Source organism: Solanum lycopersicum, chromosome 5 (genome assembly GCF_036512215.1).
Source record: "Solanum lycopersicum chromosome 5, SLM_r2.1".
In the NCBI taxonomy this organism is placed as follows: Eukaryota; Viridiplantae; Streptophyta; class Magnoliopsida; order Solanales; family Solanaceae; genus Solanum; species Solanum lycopersicum.
In genome coordinates this window covers 2,154,088-2,171,991 of record NC_090804.1, presented here as the reverse complement: position 1 = coordinate 2,171,991, position 17,904 = coordinate 2,154,088, and the positions used below count along the sequence as shown (strand labels likewise).

At 24.0% G+C, this 17,904-nt stretch overlaps 1 protein-coding gene across 1 annotated transcript; it reads right to left on the bottom strand.

Moving 5' to 3' along the window:
* Positions 1-3,042: 3,042 nt before the first annotated feature.
* LOC101261409 (uncharacterized) lies at positions 3,043-3,882 on the bottom strand. Its single transcript, XM_004238735.5, has one exon. It carries the CDS (start codon positions 3,797-3,799, stop codon positions 3,275-3,277), a length of 525 nt encoding a protein of 174 aa, XP_004238783.1. The 5' UTR covers positions 3,800-3,882; the 3' UTR covers positions 3,043-3,274.
* Between the last annotated feature and the right edge of the window lie 14,022 nt (positions 3,883-17,904).

The window sequence follows — 17,904 nt, the reverse complement described above, 5'->3', positions numbered from 1 at the left end:
ATTTCGTTCAGTGAAACACATCCTATTATATTTAAAAATTATTTATATAAATTTTATAGTGTTATTTTCTCACTCTTTTTTAAATTACATAAAATTTATGAATTTGATATTATATGAGTATACTTTTGATATATTAATAAATATTTAAATATATAAAAAAATGATAAATCAAAAAAAGGATAGGACATTCGAATACACAAACGATATTAAATGAAATTGGGCCCCATATATATAAATTGGTGTTGAGTTGTGCAACACATGCACCTAGCACGTATATATCTAAATAAAAAAATGTTTTTATTATTTTCTTATCCCTTTTCTTTTTTCTTATTCGATTCCTTCATCTTCTTTTTTTTTTTTTCACTTTCTTCTTTTTATTTCTTTTGTTCATCATCGTCTTGTCACTATTAACTCAAAGTGACAGTGTCAAATTGACGAATTGAATAAATAAATAAAAAGATTCATTAATCTGCCAAATGTATTTGGACTGATTTGGATAAGATTAAAATTGTCTAAACATTAGATTGTAATTTAACGCGTCCAATATATTATGATTTTATTACTTAAGAAAGTTTCTATCTTATAACTAAATATGACGACTCAAAAATATTGAAAATATTTTCTCATTATGTTCATAATAAAAAAATCATTAAAATCAAGTTTAGATTAAAATTATATTTTGTTTTATTAAAAATGTGTAAACTTATAAATTATACCAAGATTTGGAGATGGTTTTGATTTAAGGAGACATTTGGCCAAGTTGTTTATTTTTTGGGGGACTTGGATACTGAAATATATGTTTGACTATAAAAATTCAGAATTTAACTTGAAGTTGATTCCAAAATTATTTGGAAAAAATTATAACCAACAAATATTTTCGCTTTTTTCACACAAATTACTCTTTTAAAAAAGTCAAAAATAATTTTCGTTTGCATTTATGATCAACACAAAATAAATAACAATTATTTTTTTAAAAAAAATTACAATAAAATAAAATTAAACTCACTCGTAATATTAAGATATCGAACCTTATATATAAAACGTAAAAAAAATAAAAAACATCCGACTTCTTAAAAATCTAATGGGCATTACCTTTTATCTCAAATCCCATTACATCGTTTTACCTAATATTTCAAAAGATTCACTTTGGACAAAACATTAAAAAAGAAATGGTGAAAGTATTAAAGTTGCATTTACTTGATCCAAAAATCTCATCAATCATCATTACCGATTTAGAAAAGATTATACTTAATTACGTAATTTATTACTATTACCCATTATGATTCATTTTATAAATCTCCACCTTCTAATTTTATGTGGCACCTTTTATATATATATGCGTGTGTTTTGTTGTTGAAAATTGTTTCATTAACGGTGAAGATAAATTTTTAAATTTAGTTATTTCTAGGTATAGTAAATGACATTCTTTTCTAGACGAACTAAAAGGAAAAAGATTTGGCATAAATTAGGAAAAAAATGAATTCTCTTTGTCTCATTTTATGTAATGACATATTTTAGTTTCATATGGTGTATAAGAAAAAAAGAAAGACTTTATAAGTTATGCTCTAAAACAATTATTAGATATTTGTGCGACTGAAAATCAGTTCATTAAAAATATAAAGAAAGTTATAACTAAATTATTTATAATTATAATAAGATATTATTTTTTTGAAACGATCTAAAAAGGAAATAATATCACTGACAAAATAATATTTTCCATAATTTATTAATAAAAAGTAACATCTATAGCAAATTTGTACTAGAAGCATTAAAAACACACATGAAAAGAGCACATAAATAAACTATTATGCGATACAAATGTAACATTTAAAGAGATAAAATTACGAATAAAATTATATGGACAAGATAAGACTGAAATAATTTAACGTAGAAGATTGGTTTTAATAGAGTTAAAAGAGGTAAAGATTAATTGAAGAAAAATTGAATTAATTTTTTTTTAAAAAAAAAATAAGACATGATATAAAGTTAGTTGGCTAAGGTTGTTACCTCACTTACAAAGGTATGAAAATTAAATATTAGTATAAAAAAAGTTAGTAATAAATAGTCACTAAGAAGGGAGGATGGGGTTGGCTAGCCTTCTTTTTCTTGTAATGTTTAGTACTTATTCTTTGAAGTTGATTACTATTTGTTACTTAATTTTTTTATCTTGCTATTATAGGATTACTATTTAATGGAACTAATAAATAAATAAATAAATAAATCATTAATAAATTCAAGTCTTGTAAGTTATCATTTTATAAATTAATTTTGTCACTTCGAAACCCTAAGGTTATTTATGATGTTTTTATTGATGCTTATGACAATTAGAGCATTTCTAAAACATCATTTTACTTGGTTTTGAAATGATAAGATGAGAAAAATGAGATTGAAATAATTTCGACGTAAAGAAAAAGTATATCGTCACTCTCTGACTCACAAAAAATACAAAGAAATTCGTTGTAAAAGTACGAGAAAAGATAAAGATAGATAAAATAAAATTTGATAAAAGGTGATTAGATAAGATATGCCAAAACATAATATTTGTAAGGACGTGATCTTGATAAGAAATAGAAATTGCGTATTAGGTATGAGGCTAATACGAGTGAAGTATTATCTTGTCTTGTCTTTGTTAACTATTGTCATATATCATACTTTGTTCTTTATTTTTTTTTCTAGAATTTTATACGCTTGAGTAAAGATCGTTCGCAAACAGTCTCTTTACCTTTAGTAATAACATATAGGTGCACCATATCCTTTCCATAAAATAGTAATATGGTATAATACCCTCTCCAAATTTCACTTAACAAAATATAACTATCTATGTCTTAATGTGGTTTTTTAATATATTTTAATAGTCAATATATAAAAATATTTTTCATCCAAAAATCAATCGATTGTTCATTTTTTCTAATATTATTAATATAGGTGCATTTCTAACTTTTACCAAATAAAATTCCATAAATTTATAATCATACCACTTAGAATTAAAGGACTTAAAAAAGAAAAACGTTAGGGGTAGAAATGGAAAGAGACCTTCCAATATGAACGAATCACTTTTTTACCTTCTACATTATGCTTACTAATATTCTAATCCAAAGGGGTACTTTTGGGAATATACAAAAGATGAGTGGGGACAAAATTAGAGTACCTAAAAAAACCTCTTCCCAACTTTTTCCTTTTTTCACCCTCATCTTTTTTCTTTTTCACTTTACACCCCAAACATTTCCCTTTTCTTCCAATCTAATCCTACCCACCAAATTTTTTTTAAAAAAAACTACATAAAAAGTTCAGATTGTAATAAAGAATAATAATTAGCTGCTTCATCTTCAAGTTCCCATAATCCATCTGATATAGCAAACGGAAAATCTCCACCGTTGATTCCATTTTCTTCAACAATTGGAAAATCTGAACCGTTAATTCCATCTCCGCTTGGTATTCCAAGTTCATCATCGGAAGCTTCTAGAAGGTGTCTAATAACACTACTTCTATCATCTTCTGTAGAATTACTATTACAATGGATTTGGGAATTACCCGAGCCCGTATCTCCTACGGGCTCGGACCCAAGCCCGTTGTTGTTATCGCTCGGCAGGAGGTCCAGCTCCTGCTGAAGCGTGGTAAAGATGTCTGACCCGGATAATTTAATATCCGGGTCAGACTCAATACCGTACTCCTCTTCCTCTTCGAGGATTGAGAGGATATCATTATATGATGATTTATGACGTTTATATTCTTCAGTTTGTACTTGTAATTGCTCTTCTTCTTCTCTAAAACGTTTAATTGGTTGAATTAACTCAGACATTTTTGCTGTTTTTTTTTAAAAAAAAAAAATTGAGAGAGTTTTTTTTTCTAGAGAGAGAAAGTTGAAGGGATGAGGAGAGAGAAGGGGTATGGGAAGGAATTTATAGAGGGAAAAAATAAGTGTGTTCCGGTCAAAATGGGTGAAATGAAAGAAAAGTGATAATAATATTTTAAAATTTTAATTTATTTAAATTATATTCGAAGGTACAGAAGAGATAGAGATATTCAGATTACAGAGAAAAAGAGACTTTTTTTTTAATTTTATAAAAAGAAAAAATATTGGGAGGAGCAAGAAAAGTGGGGACCAGTAGCAGTGACGATGTAATGAATAAATAAATATATAATTAATTAGTTCATCTGAATTGAATTTATTGTTTTATGGAATAAAGTAGTATAGATTATGTATAATAATTTAAAATTAATCTTTTTTAGCAAATACTACTAAAATCTAAGTCATACTTTTTTTTTAAGAATTAATTAAATCAAATCACACTGAACTAGTTGAGGGAATAAACAGGACTAGTAAATATTATTTCATAATATATCGTAATTATATTATATTTTATATATGTATTAACAAATATTATATTTTATTGTATCATTATTTGTCGTTATATAATGAAAGTAGAGTATGAAATAGAATCATTATAAAAAAATAGAGAAAAGTAAATTTGAAATGGGCAATACATAAAATATTTAGAAGTTTTAAGTTCAAATTTTTTCAAAAATTGTTTTTATTAAAACATCACTATTAATAATTTTTAATCGAATCTCAATATAAAAATTAAAATTTAATCAAAAATCTAGCACAAATAAAAAAATGTTAGTAAAAGAGTTGGCTTTTATTAAGTTCACGAGTATTCGGCTTGTGGCTAGTTGTTGTCTGTTTCTTTTTTCACATTATAAGCAAATTGTTGAGACAATTTTGTCCTTTTCTATTATTTCTTTTCTAAAATAAATAAACAAATAAATGCATTTAGGTATTACATAGCTCTCTCTATCCCAAGTGTCATTTTCTAAAATAAATTTGTACGAAAAAAAAAGTTACATATTGGAAAAAAAAATCCTGCTTAGCATTTATATGAAAAAATAAATTTATAAAAATAAGTAAAAAACGTAACAAAAAAATTCTTATATCTAAAATTATTATCCAATCAAACGATTAAATATTAATTGAATTTTAAAAAATTCTTATGACACGTACACTACACAAAAGTACATGGAACAAACAAGTACATTGAGTTAAAAGGTTATATGAAGTCTTCATCTTCTTTTTGCTTTTTTTACAATCAATATATATTAGTAAGTAATATTATTTTTTTAAATAAATATTAAAATTTTACTACTAAAATCTTTTATTTTTTTGAAGAGGTGCAACATAAGTACCGAAAAAATAAAAGAGGACTACTGATGGCTCGTAAAAATATTAACATCGTATAAATAAGGTAAGATCAATTTTTTCTGTTAACGTTTTTTCAATCGAGTGAATTTGAATTATAATCTCATGTAATTTAAGATTGAGATATACTTTTGAAAGCATGTCTGTATTTTTTTTTTCTTTTTAATATATTGAATAGAAAAAGTGAAAGAACACAGGTGACATGCATGCTAATTGACAGAACTAAGCAGTAAAACTAAAAGTAAAGTAAAGTAAAACAAAAATTAAAAAATAAAATTAAAGATTATAAAATAAATATTGTATAAAACTGGTTAAAAGCCAGTTCCCGACAAAAGATTTGAGAATCAAAATATTTTTTCTTTTATTTATATTTTCTTAGATCGAATTTCAAGGTAAATTAAAAAAAATGTACTAGTGTCTAGTTTCATAAAGACTTCACCAATCTCCATGTGCAGTAAAAAAGAATTTGTAATCCAACGATTTTTATTTATTTATTTTAATTTTAATAAAACACAATATCTAAAAGGATTTTTATTTTAAAGACTTTTATAAATAATTCTTAATTCGATTGTAGATGGCTAAAAGATCATAGTTCTTTTTGGAAAAAATAGATTTTGAATCTTAATATAGAACACAAAAATATTTAAAGTATTTATAACATAATAAAGTAAATATTTGAATTTTTACATTATTGGTGATTGATGATTTAAATATCAGGGAAGATAAAAGTGTATTTACCCCTTATTAATATTTCATAAAGGTAGAAATATTATTTTCTAAAGGTTTTGATCCAAATATAACTCCATATACTAATTGTAAAATAAGATTCTAATAAATCGATCAATACTATGATATATTTTATGTGTTGAGATTTGAGAGTCAAACAATTTAAGTTTAATAAAAAGTTTATGTAAAAATTTTTAATTTTTTGAAATGAAACTTATATATCCGTAAACAAAGTAAAAAGTATTATGAGTCACAATAATTGATAATTCAAAGTGTTTAAAAAATCTATGAAAAATTCATGATTAATGATAGACTTATTTGACTTTTGAAATCCGAAAGATGACATTTATAATGAAATGAAGAGAGTGTTGCATTTTTAATAAAATATCTTAAATTTAAGTATAAATATCTTTGACAAAGACCATTTTAAATACTAAAATATAAAATTTTGAGATAATTTTTAATTAATCGAACTTCAATACGAATATGGCGAGAAAAGCATAATAAATTAGAAAAAGTACAAGCGGCTACGAGTCTTTATTGCAGTAGCATCTTTCCATCTTTGTACTCTACTAGGGTTACCATAACAAAACGGACGGTGGAGATTCAATCTCGAGTGTTCCAATGGAGGGTCACGATGATATAATATTGTATTTTATTTATGGAGTCAAATTTTTATTTTTATTTTTCTTGCCGACGTACGTGGATCTAAAAAAATAAAATGAGGAAATTAAAAATATTTTGAAGAATAGCATGCAAATAATTCCTTTTGGGCTAATTTAATTAAGAGTTAAAAAAGATTAAAAGCACATGAATTATTGAAAAATATAATTTTCTAAACTATCATATAGTAGTTAGTTGAATATACCAACTACGATATTGATTATCTTTTTTTCATCTTTTTTAGTTACGATCTCATCCTTATTAGGGTATCAAAAAATTTGACTTGAAAAGAAAAAATTTAGAGTTCTAAAAAAACCTTATATGATAATAAATAGAGTTGTAATATAGGTCAAATGAATATGAACAAACGTAGTTGAAAGCATTTCTGAACAAATATTTGATATAGTCAACATTTACATATCTTTTGATAATCTTTAATTGATAGTTCAAGTGGAGAAAATTTACAATAATTTTAATTGTTTAAATATATTAAAATTAAAAAATAATATAATTTAAATATATTTTTAACGTTCTAATTAATCTTTTAATAAGATAAGTTTTGAAACTAACAAACTTGGAAATATTCGAGATTCTACGCTAAGATTACAAATCAATTACTTACGCAATATGCTTATTGACGATCATGGTGGATGGATGTGATATTAACAAATAGTTAATTTACTATAAATAATTTAAAAGTAAAATATAGTAATTAAATTTATCGTCTTAATATTCAATTATTTTTTTAAAAAAATTAATCACATAAAATAATCAATTTAAATCATAAATTTTTTAATTTCTTTTCATTGTTTTAAATCGTAAATTGAAATAAAAGTAATCATTTTTAATTTTATCTTAGACTTACACTTTATTTGAAAGTTATTCAAGATAATTTATAATCAAATAAGTATTATGATTTATATAAATTATTTTAAAATTTTAAATTTATATTTAATAAAATAAAAATCTTTTCGTTCCAATTAATACGATATAATTTGTCTGGTCTTTAAATTTTAAAAACATGAGAAGATTTTACATAATTCAGAATCTATTTCTTAGAATAAAAAGAAATACTTAAAATAAGAAAATACTTAACTTGGTGTAATATTAATAGTATCGCTAAATAGTTTATTTAGGCCCCATTTGTTTTCATTAAGATTAATAGGTCTGAATCTGAATACACATCTAAATGTCAAAATTTGCATTAAGATTCAGGTGTTTTGATCTGAATACACATCTGCATATTAAGATTTGGTCTCTAAATCTGAACATTAAATAATTAATGTTGCTTCTTTTCAATATATGAATGTGCATGTGAAATTAACATTAAATAATAAAATATCATAAAAATTTTATTTTAACATAAATATCACTTTTGATTATAAAAAATTAAAATTTTTAATAATAATGATTTGGAGTATAATTTTTTTTTATTCAAAAACGTTAAAAAACACAACTATACCAACAGTATTTTTGACACAGTCAATACAAGAAAGTTATTAATATAAAAAAAAACTTGAAAGGATTTATGAAAATTTATCAATTCAAGAGGAAAAAAATGGTGTTTGATTGAAAAAGAGAGAAAGAAATTTTTTAGTCATGAGATAAAAAAAACATGCTTAAAGCAGAAAAATGATGTTATTATTTGATAACTTATTAAATGGGTGTGAATGTTGTTAAGATTATCTCATGGATCTGATTCATTCAGAGCTCTTCAAATTTATTAAGAAGTTCTTTTTTTTAAATAAAAAACAAATTGATTTAATATGTTGAATCTGAACGATTCAGATTTAGACCTAAAAATCAAACACACTTAATAACTAAATCTAAATAACTAAAATTCAAACCTACATTAAATACGAAACAAATAAGACCTTATATGCATTTCTTTTGCCATATTTTAAAAAATATGTCATATAAATTATTATCGAGCTAGTATTATCTCATATTTTATAAGATATGAAAAATATATTTTATAGAAAAAGTTGCATTGGTAGTTGGGTTGATGTGACATACAAATGCCTTGAAAACCCCTCCAACCAAGCAGGGTGGGTGGGTAGTGTAATTAGACAGTTGTTAAATCCTCTCAAAGGACCCTCTTCCTATCTTCTCATCTTTATTTTGACACGATATAATTGTATGACCACTTCTACTCCCCTCCAAACAAAAATATCAAGTGGCTCCCCGTGTCATATGAAATTATGATATTGAATTAACGTTTAAATATATGGTCAAATTATGGTTTAGAGTTTTGAAAAATAAAGTAAAAGCTCATACTTTGGTATGATGAAACTATTCATATCACATGAAAAAATTATAAAATATTAATAAATAGCTAATTGTTATTTTTGTTGATTAGGAAATTTTTATAAAATTATGTGTATCTAAAAGTTTCTAAATCATAAATATTTATAACAAACAGAACATAAATATATGTGATTTATCGTTGTGTCGCTTTAAAATATTTTAAATTATGATACCTTGTTTATAAAATATATCTCGCTCATTTTGGTTAAACATGTAAAGGAATTAAATTATTTTAATAGTTTTGGTAACTTTCGAGTTTTTATGTTTTCGTGAAATGAAATAATAGAAATTCAAAATTATGTAAATATAGAACTTCAACTTAAGATTAATCTGATTTCAAGTCATTTCTCCATATCGCGTTTTTGAAGAAGCTTTTATAATTAATTATATCTTTAAAAATTACATAAAAAGTACTACTAATCATTATAATAAACAATTCATAATATTTAAAAGATACATCAAAAAAATTATTTAATTTTTCAATATTTAAACCATATCACATAAATTAAAATGAACTTCTTAGAATTTTCTTTTTCTCGAAGAAACTTCAATATTTTTGAATAGAAATGATCAAACAAATGACCACAAAACAAACTTATTTTTCCATTCAAGTCAACAACCACAAATTCAAGTTGTGTTGGAAAACAATTCCACGCTCTTAATATTTTTTTTCTTTAAATTCTTAGGTCATCCAAAATAATTGTTTACTTAAAGACCGGGCAATTAAACTTTGAGTCACTTTCATCTACACCCCCCACCCCACACAAAAAAAAAGCTACCAATAATTTCATTAATTTGTTGAATTGACATATAAAAATTTTAATGGACAATATTTTTTTCGATAAGAAAAATCTTAAGTGAATGTTTGATATGTACGATTGGTCAGTAGCGGATATAGTTCTTTTTAGATATATAATCATCTAAAATAATAATTATTGGTGTAAAGTATATATATAAAAAATTTATTATAATTATCAGACGTAAAATTCTTGAATAAATAATAATAAATTTAATATTAAAAATTTAAATAAATTTAACGTATAAAAATTAAATCTTGAATCTGCCTTCACTTACGTTGAAAAGGCGAGAGATATAACTCTCAACAAAAAAGACAAAGTTCTAGCACATGAAAAAAGAAGTGGAGAATCACTATTGATGCTGTTATAAAAGGTGGGTGGAGATACAAAAAAATATCTATGAAATAATCATAGATTGAAATTTGAGGGAAAATTAAATCAATTATTTATTTAAAGAAAAAGATAAAGAGGCATTAATCATTCACTTCAAATAACAATTCAACATTGACCTTCATTTAAAATGTTTAGGTGATAGGTAATTAGGATAGTTTGGTTTATGAAAATAAATAAGAATTATAACAATTAGATAATTATAATAAAAATATTTAATGAATATACTTTTATTAGTACTAGATTTTTGATATATATTGGATTGAAAATTTATATACATATAATTACTCTATATGTGTACTAATAATTGTGTTTGTATATTTTTGTAAATATAAATTCGTATATAATTGAATCTAATTAATATTTGTATTTATAAAATCAAATTATATATTGTATTATGTATAATTTGTGCTTATATAAAGCGAAACAGAGAAAAAGACAAAAGAAAACTGACAAGAAAAAATTTATATTTGTATAATTATAGTGTATAGGACGAGAGATAGTATTTGTATTTTTGTATATAATTTTCTCTCTTTTTGTACAAACTCAACATACAATTTATATATTTATATTTATATAAAGTGAGAAAGGCGAAAAAGAAATGATTGAAAAGAGGAGAGTGAAAAGCGATATTCAGAGAAAAGAAGCCAATAACAAAAAATTTGTTGCGAATTAATATTAAATAAATTGTAATTAAAATATTTATTTTAAATTAATAATTTACTATAAAACACAACTTTTTCATATATATATATAAAAATGTCTCGCGACCCATGACCCATGACTTTGAAGCTTTACCAAGTTTTGTATACTAAAAAACAAGAGATTAAATCAAAAACAAAATTAACTAATAAAATAAGAAACTTTGGAGCAATAAAAGAGTAGTAATTTTTTGTTTCTTCATGATCGTGATGTTTGGATCGATTTTCACATATTTCTATCAATTTCACGATATATTATATAATTTTTCACTAATAATAATTACTAAATAATTGTATCTACTAAGGTTAGAATATCTGAGAAAAGACATATTGTATATAACACATAAACATGCCCCTTAACTTGACTACAACGAATAACTCTACTCTCTAATTTTGAGTGTGCATAAATACATACTTAAATTTATACAAAACTGAACAAGTAGACACATTTGTACTACGTGACACAATACACATAGGACGTTACATAGAAAACAAATTTGTCATGTAGGGTGTCATGCAGGATGAATGTGTCTATTGGTTCAATTTTATACAAGTTTAAGTGCGTACTTGTGCACATCTAAAGTTAAAAGTCATAGTTATCTGTCAAATTAAGGGTCATGTTTATTTATTATACCTTCTATTTTTACTGAAATTCGAATTAGAGACTTTAAAAAGTTCTCAAACCCATTTCATTGAATTATATCGGTTAATATTTTATGGTGTAAAAACAAAGGAAAAGAAAAATAACTTTGAACCCTCCAATGAAATATTTCTCAATAAAGTATTTAGAGGAAGTATTTGACCACATCGAAGAGCTTTCCAATGAGTTCCAAACATCGATCTAACAACTCTAATTGTTTATGTAATTATTAATTAGGTTGATGTGTGTACGTGTAACTTGTAAGGTTCTTTATTTTTTTCCTTATTAGAGGCCATATAGAAATTTTGATCAAATTTAAATCGAAATTTTGATTAAATTTAAATCGCTCATTGCAAAGTCCATTTGAAAGTATGCTCTCAACAAGATTTTTTTCATATTCAAAGCTCGAACTCGAGACTCTAATAAGTTATTTCTTCTTATCATCTCTCTTTTTCTTTTTCTTCTCCTTTTTTATAGTTAAACATTATCATTTACTTTTTGCATTATATTAGAAAAAAAAAAAAAAAGGACTTGTATGATGTGCTTAATAAAACAACACACTCTTTATGATTTTTAATAAGTGAATAAAAAATATTATTAAAAAATATTTTAATATAATTTAGATAAATATTACTGGGGAAAAGGAGACTAGGGTGGGGTGAGTCAAAGGTTGAGGGTGGGTGAGTTGATGGAGGGCTAGAATGTTATTTAATAAAAATATTTAAATAATATTTTGATCATACATAAAAAAATATTTAATATGTTTAATTTTGTACCAAACACACATTTAATTTAGATAAATTTTCTAAGGGAAAAAATGGACAATATAAATGAACTACTTGAGCATCTACCAAACTTTGAAATTTTAAAAATTTCATGCAAAAACTCCGTCATTTATCTCATTTATTTGAACTTCTAAAAGTCATATTTCATATCATAATACTAAACGTGATATAAGATTGTAAGGAGATAATTTCAAATTTGAATTCATCAATCTTCATTCTTTTTTCCTCTAGAAGAAATCATTGAAAAAAACAAACGTGACACTCTTAAGTTGTTTTCGACGGTGGAGCTTAAATTTTTAGCAAGAGTTTAGAATCTCAAGAAGTAAATACATGAAATAATTGAAAGGGGGTCGACATCTAATATATACGTAAAAATAATTTTAATCATATATAAATAGTAATATTCTCTACAAATTCGATTAAAAATATGCTACTCCACTTATAAACTATTTATTCCTTCGCTTCAAAATAAGCAGTGTTTGTTTAGTTTAGACAACTTTTAAAGAAATTACTCATTCTTAAAAAATAAAAAGTGTTTTCATTTCGGTATCCTTAATAAAAATAGTTCTTAATTATGAGACGAGAATAAGGATAATTTTAAAACAATAACACCAATTTCTATTTGAAATTTTAAAACATCATTATTTTTAAATATAAAAAGAAAGGCAAAAACGAAATAAATTTTTTTATTCTTAAAAATAAAAATAGAAACTTCTAATTAAAAAGAATGAAATATTTTTTATTCTATCTCAATCAAAACCTAACGCCTCGAGAATCTCGAAAATTTATCTATTTATTTTACAAGTTATTAGACATCAATTTGGAAAAAATAAATTAGTAGTTCAATAATGGCAAGTTAATATTTCAAGAAATATATATAAATATTCTGTCGATACGTCATAGCATTCGTATACAACTTTACTTTTGTTTATGTGACCTAATTTACATGTAAAGAAATGCATATTCGTATGTCAAATTACATTAATGGAAAAAGAAATCACAAATAGTTTGAACATATTAAAAAAAAATCATTTATGAACTCTCAATTATCTTAATATTGATTTTGGTTTAAAAAAAAAATTTCATTCAAAAAATCTCAATCATGTGGATCAATAAATTATAAATTAATACCACCGATTTAATTAGAACTTCACATATATATATATCGTAATTCCTTGCTTAGGAAACAAGAGAGTGAATTATTTGGGGACAAGTCATGATACCAAGCAAGATTTATTAAAATAAATATTATTATTGGGAAGTGCTCTAAGAATGAATTTAGTTTCATGTTTTTGTCTAGATACGTTAATTGATTTATGTATTCGTCTTTATTTTCTTTTTAAGATTATAAAAGGGCAAAATTGTATACGTGGAAGGTTGTTTTCAACCTCTAATTACATATATGATAAATAAATAAATAAATAAAGACAAAATTTAGAAATTATTTTATATAATTATTTCACGAAAATCAAGGGTAATATTATATTTGACTAGAAGTTAGTCCATAGAAGAGCATATCTCAACTATTTTCTACTTCTCAATTTATATGTATTTTTTATTTTAGTGTCAGTTTTATTTGAATTAGATTAGTTTAACTTTTTAAAATTAAAATTTAGATATTCAAAATAGATAGTACAATAAATATTATAAATTATAATTTTTTTGCATATCTATATATTATTTTTTAAAAATAATTTAATATCGTATATTTCAAATTTCAAAAAATAAATATCGCATAAATTATAACAAGAAAAAACATCATTTTGGACGTATGGTTTCCAACTACCGTATCCATATACATCAACCATTCTCATTCTATAGAAAAATCATATGAATTTTAATACATAGATATCTTCTCTCTTTAATTCTAATTAGCAATCAAACAACTCCTGAAATTAAATTATATTCGATAGATTTGATGTAAATTACAGTTATAATTTAAATGGGAAGTCACTACAACAAAAATAATCTTAATTGCCGCTAAATATATATTTTTAGTGGCAATTATTATTCTTTGTATATGTCTCTAAAACCTTTATCGACATTGGTTGGACACTTAAAAGAATTTAGCATTCTTTATTAATGTCAATATTTAATGTCTTTAAAAGTTATTTTTATTGTAGTGCGTTATTACGTGAATATTAAAAATAAATGATTAATTCCAGCTTCATAAAATACAAAAACCAAAAATTTGTACATTAATGCATGTCTGTGATTCAAATTAATGAGCCCTACATAAACCAATAATTAAGGATCTTTATAGCATCTAAAACTCCACATGAAGAGATTAATAATCCCTTGATAGCTAAGACACCCTGTATTTGCTCCCTTGATTATTAAGTTAAAAGATCATATATATATATATATATATATATATATATATATATATATATATATATATATATATATATATATATATTCAAAGACAATAATTATATTACCAGATCCAAAAATTAATATTGATCTAAATGAAGAAAACATCATCAAAAGTTTTCCAATAAAAGAATTGGGGATATATAGTACAAAGTACAACAAATTGGCCATGTGCTTGTGACCTAAAAAATTTATGAATAATTCATATAAGGAACTAATAGGGACCATAATATATGGTCATGAAGAAATAAAAAGGCATTAATATAATGACATGCACGTGGTACGTGAACCTAATTTCCTACCCTTTTAATGGCTTATAGCAGGTGTGTCAAATATATAATAACTCAAAAAATAAATAATTTTTTTAGTCGAAACATTGTTAAATTTGGTGCGAATTATTAATTTTATTTTTTCGTTTAGTTGATAGTTTAGAAAGTCCTCTTTTTACTTGACTAGCTAAATTTAAACACGTATTCGGTTTTACAATATAAGTGAAATTCACCGCTTAATTCTCATCAAGTTTAGAGGTGTTTTTAAGTAAATTTCTCGATTTTTTATTAAGAGTTTCGTACTCCTATAAGAGTTTGAGACTACCTATTATGTTAAATGATAGATCAGAGGTATATCTAAGTTTATTTATTCAAATTGAAGATATTCTTTAAAAATGTCAATAGTTCGCAGATGAATTAATAATTTACGTCAAATTTAGAAATATTTTCAACATTTCTCTTTTTAAAATTTTATGAGTTAGGACACCAGATAAACTTATTTTTAATCATTCTATCTAATATAATTCACTTTCGTGGTGATTTTACTTTAGTGTAATATTAGGTCATGAGCACTTTTATTTATTTTATAGATTATAAATTTATATTTTTACATCATAATATCTTATAAATTTTATTTTACATTCTTAAAAGAAACTCACGCCTTACTAGAATTAATTAAGTTCAATTTTCTAAGGAATTGCTTTAAAATGAATCGCTTATTCAAGAGGCAATCACTTTTCTTAACTTCAAATTGTTTCTAATAAAAGAAGATTTAAAGATTACGAATTAAAATAAAAATTTAATTGATGATTAAATATTATATCGCTTAAGATATAAGCTTGTTGGTTGTTTAATGCACTATACATATTTCTTATTTCATATCAATAGTAGAAGCATTAATTTTTTCATAATTTGTTGTCATGTTTTTTTTTTTACCTTTTGTTTCTTGTGCTCCGGCTATTCTTAATGTAATTTATCTTCAGAATAGTGTGAAATGGTTTTCCTATTACAATTTATGGTTTTAGTATACGTTATATGAGTCGATGATAATTTGAAAATACTTTTTAAACATTTACTATATGGGAAAGGTCTTTGTAACTTTTATTATCTTCTCACTAATTGTACGTTATATATATTTAGAAATTTATATTTGTTATATTATTTCATTCAACTTGAATTAAGGTAATTCGAAGAAGATGACATTACTAAAAAAAACTCTGAACTTGGTTGATAATTTATTTTAGTACTTAAATTATACGGACGTTTAAATACCCCTTAACATTTTTGAAATGATGTTTTTTATCCGAAGACTATAACACCACTCTCACCCCACACATCATAGCCACGTAAGCGCCACATCATAACCATGTAGACAGCGTGTCATTACACACTGGATAATGGATTTCTTTGAAAGCGAATTTTTTCTTGACAACTCAAATAAGAGATGAAGATTGCATAAGAAGTTGATTAAAAAAAAAAATTATGAGAAATGTTTGAATGGATCTAAAAATCAAAATAGGTCACTCAAAATTTAAGAAAGTTTACATTTGTCAAATCGATACTAATAATATAAAGTGAAATCAACGTCAATAACATGACATTGATATTGAATTTTACGGATTAGTAAAACACTAGTAAAACAAAAGCAGGGGATAGAGATGGGGATAAAGATGGAGGAGAAGATGTTTTAATGGAGAAAAATGTGTATTGAGGAAGACAACAAAATAAAAAGAAAAAAAATAAAAAAATTAAAAAGAGGATCCACTAATTTCATTTATCTCTTGTTAAAAAAAATTGACATATTTTAAAGATTTATATAAAAAAAATTATTTAAATAATTTGTTATATATATGCCAATACAAAAAAGTTATGTGTAGGGCTTTAAAAAATTTCATTTTTTTTCTATATTTTCACACTTTTAGAAGAGTGCACTCACATCATTTCTTAGATGGTATTTTAATCACTTAAAAGATGTTAAGAGAGATACTTATACAGTCATATAATTTTTGTGCTAAAGTAAATTATGCTATCAAATTTAGAGAAATTTTTATGTGTGTTCTCATTAAATGCAATAAATATCCTTTTTAATTAACGTTAAAAAATCCTTCAAAAATTTAAATTAATATGACAAATCATCGCTCAATCAATTTCAACTCAAGCCATTCCAATTCACGTCTATCTCTCATTTTCTTTTTTGTGATTTTCCCAAACATTATAGAATATTTTTTGCCTTGATTTTTTCTTTTTTGGGTGGTGGTGGGGTGGGGTGGGTTTGAGGGGTTGTTTTTATTATGACAATAACATGTAGTACAAAATTAATAACCAATTAATCATTAGATTATGGTGATCTGGAATTAACAGTTAAAGGATTTATTTAGAGTCTCAATTATTTTATAAAAATTCTGTTATAAGTTAACATAATGCCTTACCTCTAAAACACTTGGCAAATGGGCAATTTTTATTTTTATTTTTATTTATAGAGTGTCGGTTGTATATTTGAATTTGAGCATTAAATTTTATTTTGGTACACAATTTTGCATTTCAATGATGTTACATTTTGGCTTATTATGATGAATTCTCATGAGTACTATTTTATATATTTATTTGACAAAATTTATGGATGATATACGATTGGAGTTAGTTTCTCAATAATTAAATAACTTTTAAGTAAATAATTCTGCATTAAATAATTATTATATTCTCTAAAATAATTATTTTCTATAATAACATATTATTATTATTATAATGTGTGACACTTTGCAACCACACGAGTTTCTCTATGAATTTCTTAGAAGACTCTACCACAATTTTCAGAAAACTTCTTTAATATTCTTAAATTTTATAATTAAACTTCATATAAATTGATATAAAAATAACTGAATAATCATTATAGACACAAATTATATAGTATTCGTCAAGTGATATTTTATGTGATACTTTTCAAATTTTAAAATTCAAATAAATTCAATTTTTACTGTAATTTTTTTTTATAGATTTTTCAAACATTTGAAAGTCAATTATCGTGGTTTATAATATATTTTACATACCTTACAAAT

Coding starts and splice junctions, on each gene's coding strand:
- LOC101261409 (XM_004238735.5), bottom strand. CDS start 3,799: ATGTCTGAGTTAATTCAACCAATTAAACGTTTTAGAGAAGAAGAAGAG.